A 9,912-nucleotide genomic window follows, 5' to 3' on the forward strand; every position below is an offset into this window, starting at 1 on the left:
GTTATTATTATTTTTACTTATTCAGAATATAATACAAACCCTCGTTAATATATATCTACATTTTTGCTTTCTATAATTCATATTATTACTAAAAAAAACTAATAATTTAAATAGTTAGAAGCAGAAACGGAAAAATACGAAGCTGATAAAACCATAACGAAGGACGAAGGTCACATTTCAAACTATCAGTACAATCGGTGTCTTTGTCTAATTTTACAGTACTAAACCGTAAAGGAGGAAAGAGGAAAGAAGATATTGGTACGGCCGGAAAAGTTTTTATAAAATGAATGTCACGGTGAATGTATTAAAAAGATTAACAGTTGGATCTACCGGAATAAAACCACAGTTTTTCCAAAGGTTGTTGCATATTTCTTCTGTTAAAATGGTTAAAGTAAGTAAAATTACGTTACGTAATGGTATAGCAAGCAATTAGGGAATGTTAATTTTAATATTTAGACAAGTCAAAAAATTAATAATTTAAATTTAGTCATTTTTAACAACTTCCAGGCACTAGTACAAGTTTTTGTAAAGCAACAAACAATGCCCTTATAGTGAAGAGTATTGCATATAAAACATAACAAGTATAAAATTGTTATTAAGCAAAAAAAATTTTAATTTTCTTTTTGTTAATTGTATTGTTGGAGGAACTCTACAATTGCAACTAAATCTAATATGCAATAAATATGTTATGTTTTTTCTTATTCAGTTAAACACTCAATCTTCATGTATGCTTGAAAATATTCAATTTGTCTCATTGCTTAAAGTTGCACAGTTTAAACTTCAAGAGCTAGACAATTATGAGTAGTCATTCAAAAGTATAAAATGTTATGTAAAACATATTTAGCAATATCTAAACACAAAATTGAAAACCTGAATTAACTCATTAATGCTTAAAAATCTGATGTAAATAATAATTTAATTAGGTATGTCAATTTATTAATTTAAATGAATTTTTGGGCAATGATTAAACTAATCATTCTTTTAGGTAGGTGACAGTATTCCCAGTGTAGATCTTTTTGAAGATTTACCTACCAACAAAGTAAATTTGGCCCAACTTTCTTCTGGAAAGAAGGTGATACTATTTGCTGTTCCAGGTGCATTTACACCAGGATGTTCTAAGGTATTTACATGCTTTTTATTGTATCTTAGTTGTAGGATATCAGCTAAATAATAATTGTTTCTAAAAAAACTATAATGCTTTCTTATAATGGTCCACTATTTTGTAATACACTATTTGATTTGTTTTCATTCATAATTTTCATAGTATATCTGACGATGAATACTGTCAAAACTTTTTTTGAAGCTTCAATATGAACATACAATACCTACATTTACCTTCTTTAAAACAATCATACAGTAATCAATATGCTTTTCTAATTTAAAATTCACATTACAATATAATATATATAATTATACAGTAAAACCTCCGTTAACCGAAATAATTGGGGGGTAGGCCGTTTCGGATAACAAGAATTTCGGTTAAAAATAACATTGTTTTTTATAATATTCTTGATCAAAGTATTGATATTAAAAAATACTATGAGTTGATTTTGTAATGTTTTCTAATAAGTAAATCCAAAATAAAGTAATAAAATTAAGAAAAATGAACAAGTTTAACATGCTTTTTTAAAGAAATCTGCAATTTTTTTGCGTTTTCGTTTGACAACGATGTTTCTCTCTCCCTCCATCGTTAATTTGCAGAACGTCATGAGTTTGCCTCATTCGATTGTTCGACGAAACGTAAAGCAATCTGAAAAGGACAAAACTTTATGTAATGACAACAAAAATTAAGAATCTAGTCGTGTCCCTAACTAATTAGGCCTACTGTATAAAATTCTTTCCTCTAAAGCATTGAAAATCTCGTCGACGGTCTTGTGCTGCCTGTTGCCTCTTGGGTCGTCATCTGATATGCTCAGGTTGTCTTGATAAAGAACCATATCAATGATGTCCTGATCGATGAATTCACGTTCTGAGTCATCAGCTGCTAACCAGTCACGTATCTGTTTTTAGTTAATTTCGTCATGTCCCGACAAATTTTTAATGAAAGGTTTAATTTCTTCTGTCGTTTTCTTACCATTTTCTTCTTCAGGATCGTCAATCAAAATCTTATCAAAAAGTTTGTTTCGGCATTTTTCCAAAGTTGAAGATTTGATCTTGGTCCACGACTCAGCTCACCAATAAAAATGTTTTATTGTTAAAGATTTGAGAATTTCGGGAACACTTTTGGATTAATTCGTCTCCTGTAATAACAGATGTCTTAAGAATGCTTCTCTTGAATGTCTCTATGACTCCGTGGTCTAACGGCTGGATTAAGCTTGTGACATTCGGTGGCAAAAATCTGACAATTGTCACCATTTTGTAGATTTTGAGGGTGAGGGCGCATTTTCAACAAGCAACAATGCTTTGATGGGAAGGTTTTTTGATTTTAAAAAAGATTTTACACTTGAGACGAATTCATTTTCAAACCATTCTAAAAATAAAGTGGTCGACATCCATGAACTTTTTTGGGTTCTATACCTTAAAATGCCTGTTCGGAAATATCTTTTAGAGCTCTTGGTTTTTGTGATTTCCCAACACACATAGACATCAATTGGTGAGTGAAATTACCGGAATTGTTTACGTTTTGCGACAAACATTTACTTTTTATTGACGAAATTATTGAAACTGTCAGCCGTTTCGGTTAAACCATGTTTCGGTTAAAAAGGTTTCGGTTAAGGGAGGTTTTACTGTATTATTATAATATTATAATTATATATATAATATATATATATATATATATATATATATATATATATATATATATATATATATATATATATATATATATATATATATATATATATATATATATATATATATATATATATATATATATATATATATAATTCACATTAAAATTCAAATTCTGCCTAACAAAAATACAATGTTCCTCCTCCAACTGAATACAATCTGGCTGAAAAAGCTGCCAGTTTAAATCCCTGTAAGAGGACTGCTTGAATCTCCTCTTCCCTGAGCCAATGTTCTATGTCTATTTTATTCCGTAATGATTGCAGATGTGCATGTAGAATCCTTAGGTTAATGTTTGTTTCATGTATGGTATGTGGGGTTTTAAGGGCATCTTCCCCTGGTTCTGCAGATTCAGAAAATAGTTGACAGTCACTCCATCAGTCTATATTTCTGAACATAAATACATAGATTGGTCTTCCATTGGGACCTCTAATTTAAATGAACTGCAATATTTGTCTCTTCTAGTTTTTATTCTCTTGCACTTACAATTAGCACCTAAATCACAGGACTTCAAAAAGTCTGCAATGTTTTTAGGTGTAATCTCTAGAGCCAATCCAGTGACAAAAAGAAATGCCATTTTCAATGCTGCCCTCAGTGTACAGGGTGTCCCAAATTGGTATGTTTTGCAGAGTACACTGAAAACTAGAGGCAATAGAAAAAAAGTAGTCAAGATATCATGACTTCTTTTTTTGTTAAAGTAACCATTGTTCAATAAAATCATCAATAGCTCCCAACATTAGCAAGATATATGGCGATTATTGAAAAATTTCGAAAACAACAGGGTTAAATATCTTCATTAGGAAAAATTTAAAAAAACTTTATTAGAACTTGTGATAGATATAATAGAAGGGTTCAGTGGCGTACAAGAATTCTCCTCTAGTTTTCAGTATACCCTGCAAAACATACCAATTTGGGATGCCTTGTATAATTTTGGCTTCAGCCCTTGAGTGGTTTAGATCTATTTGTTTGGCGATCATTGAACCATTTTGTTTTTTTGTTTTGAACTGTAATAACCTACATTTGTAATATCCTTGTAATAACAACATTTAAGCCAACACTTAAAAGAAGAAACAAGTTCCAGAAAAATTATAATATCTGTGTTACTAAATTTAGAAATAAAGAAACTAAATTAAAAACTGAAAATAGAATAAATGACTACTTGCAAACCAAAAAATTAACATAGAAGAGTAAAGCGTGAGGAGGTGAGAGGAAATGAAAGAGATGCATTTGAACAAAAAATGCTGCAAAATCAAATGACTGCAAGAATTACATGGCGTTTTTAATGTACACTAATTTTTCTTCATGGTGGTAAAGATATTACCACTATAATTAAGCAAAACCGCCTGCAGTGGGCAGGACATGTAGCCCAGGCCCCTGAGTCAAACATGATAAAAAAGATTCTAACAGTGCAACCCGTGGGAATGAGAAGACGGGGTAGACCAAAGCTGAGGTGGATGGACGGGGTAACACAAGATGCCGAGAAGATCGGAGTCGGCAACTGGAAAATGCAAGCGAGGGACAGAATAGAATGGCGTAGAAAGCTTGAGATGATGATGATGACGAATTTTTCTTCATTCCAGGGGATAGGCATTTACTGTTTATTCTGGCATCTTGCTGGAAACTTCACACTTCATAGGCAAGGCTATACTTCTACTTCATCTATTCTGTTTATGTGTTGTTTCCATTTTGTTCTGTGATTTTTTTTCTCATTGATCGAATAGATATTTATTTTTTGCGTTTTATTTTCATTACTCGATCTATTAAGTCTTGTAATGCCTTTAATTCTTCTGAGAAATCTCATATATCTCAGAACATACACATAAATTGAAAAACTGTTTTTAAAGATTATTTGCAACCGCATGTGCAAAAAATTGATTATGGACATAAGTAACGCCTAATTCGCATAAGGACATAAGTCTCGTACCCATATTATACTACTGGTGTCATAATAATTTTGTAGACCCTGATTTTCCATCTCCAGGAGTTTTTGGAGCAGAACTGGGATAGTGAAAAATAAGCTTTGTCTCTCTTTACTATTTTTCATTGAATTTCTAGTTCTTCTGTTCCATCTGTGTTTAATGCAACTCCCAGATATATGAAACTTTCTGCAGTTTTAATATCGTCCACTAATTCAACTAGTCAGTTTCCCCTAGCTCTTGTCCGTGTTACCTTTTTTGTCTTTTGAATATTTATTTCTAGTCCGGTCTCTTCTGTCCCTGTTTTTAATTGTGAATATATTTCTGCCGCCTCTTCCGTTCTGCTTAACATAATGCTGATGTCATGGGTGTAGGCGGCAATCTATTGATTTATTGGTCAGGAGATTAGCTCTTTCTATATTCAACTGTCTTATCAAATATTCGAGACATGTTGAATAGTGTCGATGCCTGCCCATCTCCTTGCTTTAATCCTTTGCTATTGAAAAGTGAGCTCATTTTGTATTCTGAGAGTTGCAGTTAATGAGTTCATTGTTGGTTTTACAAGTCGGATGTATTTTTGAGGTCTGTTAAAGCTATGCAATATTTGATATAACTTGTTTCTATTAATTAAGTCGTACATCTGTTGAAATCTATGAATACGTTGTGGAAGTCAATGTCGTATTGCCAGGATTTGTTTAGAATTTGTTTCACTGTGAATAGCTGGTTAGTTGTAGATATTCCTTGTCGAAAACTGGTTATATTCCCCGAAAATATTTTCAGTTAATTCTTGGAGTGTTTTATTTAGTATGTAAGCTTTATAGTTTTCAGGATTATTTTCAAATTTTAGTTTATCCCCTTCGATTGGGCAAATAATCCCGGTTTTTAAGTCGCTAGAGATCTTTTCATCATTCCAAATTTATATAGTTCAGAGGGGACATTGTTAATACCTGGAACCTTGGTATTACTTTGTGCTAGTATTGCTTGTTTTACCTCTTCCATCTGCGCCTATGACCTTTTTTTCTGCGTCATTTAGTTTTGTTTTGATTTATTTCCAATATTCTTCAGTGCCTAGACTGCCTGTATTTGTCAATGTTTGTCATATTTCTGTCTAATAGGTCTGTTTGATATCTTGTTGTCTCAATTTTTGTATGTCTAGTTGTTCAGTTATACGTTCCTCCTGTTTCTATGAATTGCTCTTAACATGCTGCTCTCCGGCTCTTCACATCTTGTATGCTTGTTGCGGCCCTTTTGTTTATCAAGCCATGATCAATTTTTTTGGCAGTTCTACCAGGTATAATTCATGTCGCTTTGTGTATATCACGGTGTGGGAAAAAAGTCGAGCTTATGATCATGATTTTCCTACTGACAAAGTTGATTACTAATTCTCCATTTTCATTGGTGTTTTGATGGAGTGAGTGTTTACCAATAGTTCCCAAGAAAAGTTTTTCTTTGCTTATTTGCGCATTCATATCTCCTAGTACAATCTAGTACAATCTTGATATCATTTCTCGGTAGAAGTCTTCTCTTATTTCTATTTTATGTTCTTCTGTTGGGCAGTGTATGTTAATTGTTGAGAAGTTAAAGAATTTTGTTTTATATTTACATTTTACTTCTGTTTTTATATCTATTTTTACGTCTAAATATTTTTAATTTTGTTTTTATTCTTAGTTTACATATTCTCATTCACTGCTTTAAAATCTAACATGGCGTGTTTCTTCTTATTCTCAACTATGAAGGCTATTCCGAACTCTTTGTTTCTGCTTTATAGTATTGTATGCGTCTTTGTGTCTTTTATTCCGTGTCCTAGTAATTTAGTTTCATGTATTGCTGTTAGTTCTATTTTGGAGCTCATTGAGCAGCAATGCCTGTCCTGTTGGTTTATTTAATGTCAAGACGTTCCATAAACCGAGTGCGTAGTCCATGTGTTTTTGCTTAAGTGGTCGTCGATAAGAGCGATCTATCTGGTTTTGTAATTTTTACAGTAATGGGTACCGACCATTGTTTAAGTCCCATCCTGGAGGACCAGAATTTTTTGTCAGGGTTTAATCCCTTAACCGATATGGTTCCAGTTTTTAGGCGCTATAAACTCGCCTTTCACCCCCTCACGACTGCTACATAACGAACACCCATTGTACGCCATGCACCCAGTGGTTACGCGGCAAAAGCCTTCGGCGCCCCATTTAGATCGGTTGAAATGTTTTCGATTTAGGGTTCCAGGTCAAACGCATTAACAACATTTTTGTTGGTGATATTTTTATTGCTAATTTAAGTGTAAATCTTTTATTTCAGTTTTATCTTTTTTGTTAATAGTTTCAACTTCTGCATATTTTAACTTTTTATATTCCACGACAACCTAATTTTATTAAATTATTTCTCAAACATCATTTTCTATCCATTTCAGACTCACTTACCCGGATATGTAAACAAAGCTGATGAGTTGAAGAGTCAAGGAGTCGGCGAGATAGTCTGTGTATCAGTAAATGATCCTTTCGTAATGGCTGCTTGGGGCAAAGAACACAAAACTTCAGGAAAAGTACGAATGCTTGCTGATCCTTCCGCTGCTCTAGCCAAAGCTTTGGATCTTTCAGTTGATATTGCTCCTCTTGGCGGAACTAGAAGCAAGAGATATTCTATGGTTGTCGAAAATGGTAAAATTACTGCTTTACAAGTGGAACCCGATGGTACCGGACTGTCTTGCTCTCTTGCAGAAGCTATTAAGTTGTAAGCTATTATGTTAGGTAGAGTTTTAAGTTAAGTAATATTTGTTCTTCCTGGAGATTATTATTGAATAACTAAATTCCATTTTTAAGTACAGAATAAAATAGATTGAAAATTATATATTTTGTTTTACTTACTGTTTATATATATATAGTACTCCGGATGCTGATACAACAGTAACAATATCATATGTTCGGAACATAATCATAAAAAGGGGAAACCATAGAGAAATTCACGAGGGTTTACATTAACAATTTTATGATTATAAATATTTAACCCTCCAGCGGACAGGCAAAATAAAATTACACAAACACAAGGGTGAGGCTTATGAGAACAAAAAAGAAAAATTCAGAAAAAAATAATGAAAAAATTTTTTAAAACTAAACTCCTGGACAAAATTAACGCACCACTTTAATTAATCTAAATATTTACAATATGCACACAAAATAAAACTAAGTTACATTGAAATAATAATAAACACTGTCAAATAAGTCCAACATGACTTTATCATGACCTTAATTTGCCTTAGTGTATCTTTAAAAATTTGTTTTTGCTGGAAATGCGTAAATAAGCTAGCATAACTTCAAATTGCAAAAAGACAAAAATCAGTTAAGTAACACAATAAAATGCATCTGGGTCAGCACTACTACCGTGTAGGCCCTCCTCTACTTCTTATGGCTGCATTTATGCATCGAGTCATGCTTGATATCAAATGTTCAACAAAAGCTTGCGGAATATTATCCCATTCTTCAATAACGGCCTCAATGAGTTGGTTGTGATTGGCAACAGGGGGTCTACGACTTCGTATCTTTTTTTTTTGAGATAGTCCCATAGATCCTCTATAGGATTCATGTCAGGACTGTTAGGTGGCCACTCTAATAATGGAATATCAACATCATTTAGGTAGCCAATAATCTGTCAAGCCACATGAGGACATGCGTTGTCTTGCATGAATAAAAAATTAGTTTCAAGAAACGGAGCAAAAGGCATTACATGTTCAACTATAATGTTGTCTAAGTAATAATGGGCATTCATAGACCTCGTACGTATGGGGATCAACTCCGTACGAGCTTCAAAACAAATTCCCCTCCAAAACATTTTAGAGCCACCCCCAGAAGGTACTTTAGGAGAGATATTGCAGCTGGCAAACGTTTCTCCTCGCCTTCGCCAGACACGCTCACGACCATCTGGAGCTTTTAGGCTTACTCTAGTCTAATCGGAGAAAAGAACTCGTTTCCAATCATCGAGGGTTAAATTTTGATACAATCTTGTAAAATTCAATCTCTGAACCCTGTGTTCTCTTGTAAGCAAGGTTTTTTTGGCCGGTTTCCTGTTACTCAATTCTGCTTCATGTAAACGTCTTCTAACTATTCGAGACGATATCGCGACATTTCGAACATCTGCTAGTTCATTTTTTAGCAAATTGCTGGTGACTCTCCTATCTCTCAGAACACGCTGTCTCAAAAAACGATCATCAATTTGATTATTGCAACGTTTTTGCCCTTTCCCTGGTCTTTGATGGTATGACCCTGTTTCATTATATCGCTTCACCTTGCGACTGATGCTGGAATGATGTCTTCTTAACAAACCTGCCACGTATCGCATTGAATATGCTTCATCTAGGAGAGTCGATACTCGCACTGCCTCCTCCATTAACAAATTTCTTTGGCGGTTCATTTTTTTATTTGATTTTTATGCAAATAAACTTCCAAACATGCATGTGATGAAAAATATCACAATAAAAAGCTTGTTTCTCACAAGCACTTTGTTTTAATCGGCACTTTTTATGAAAAGTTTAACTCACTTTTAGTCTAAAACGAAGTTTAATACAAATTATTGTTAAAACAAGACTATAATTAGCTTACATAACAACTTTCACTGTCAAACAAGGTCCATAGGCAACTTGTCGTACAGCAAATTATCAATAAATAAAGATTATTATAATAGTGGTGCTAATAAAATATGAGTGGTGCGTTAATTTTGTCCAGGAGTTTATTTATCCGTTGTGTATTTCTATAGTAGTAGCGTTTACTGATTCAATATAAATGCAATATCCAAGATTTTTTTAGAAATAAACAAGCATACAAATATTCTCAACATTTTTCGCATTTTGCTTTTGTTTTTAGTTTACAACGAAATAAGAACAGGTAACCCAAAAGTCTTCTTCTTCTTGTAGGGCCTATCCGTTTCGGATGTTGGCGACCATCATGGTAATCTGTATTTTGCAAACTGCTGCTCTGAAAAGATTTGTGGTTGTTGTGTTGAACCATGTACGCAGATTTTTTAGATAGGCAATTCTTCGCCTTTCTCTTCCCCGTTTTCCTTCTACTGTTCCTCGACGAATTAATTGCAGCAACCCATACCTTTCGCTGTTCCTCATGATGTGACCGAGGTATTATTCAATTTTGGCTGTTTTTATTGTGGTTGACAACTCTTTTCCTTTTTGTATTCTTAATAAAACGTCCTGGTTAGTAACGTGGTCAGTATAGGT

At 33.3% G+C, this 9,912-nt stretch overlaps 1 protein-coding gene across 1 annotated transcript; it reads left to right on the forward strand.

Moving 5' to 3' along the window:
- The first annotated feature begins 144 nt into the window (after nt 1–144).
- On the forward strand, nt 145–7,539 carry Prx5 (Peroxiredoxin 5). The gene is made up of 3 exons (XM_072540872.1): nt 145–391; nt 986–1,120; nt 7,105–7,539. The coding sequence occupies exons 1-3, from the start codon at nt 284–286 to the stop codon at nt 7,426–7,428; spliced, it is 567 nt and encodes a 188-aa protein (XP_072396973.1). The 5' UTR covers nt 145–283; the 3' UTR covers nt 7,429–7,539.
- Nucleotides 7,540–9,912: the final 2,373 nt, after the last annotated feature.

This window comes from Diabrotica undecimpunctata, chromosome 8 (assembly GCF_040954645.1).
Source record: "Diabrotica undecimpunctata isolate CICGRU chromosome 8, icDiaUnde3, whole genome shotgun sequence".
Lineage (NCBI taxonomy): Eukaryota > Metazoa > Arthropoda > Insecta > Coleoptera > Chrysomelidae > Diabrotica > Diabrotica undecimpunctata.

Excerpts from the sequence above, each read along its gene's own strand:
- Prx5 (XM_072540872.1), top strand. The coding sequence starts at position 284 with ATGAATGTCACGGTGAATGTATTAAAAAGATTAACAGTTGGATCTACC. Across the intron at positions 392-985 it reads CTTCTGTTAAAATGGTTAAA|GTAGGTGACAGTATTCCCAG; the intron begins GTAAGTAAAATT and ends TCATTCTTTTAG. Across the intron at positions 1,121-7,104 it reads TTACACCAGGATGTTCTAAG|ACTCACTTACCCGGATATGT; the intron begins GTATTTACATGC and ends TATCCATTTCAG.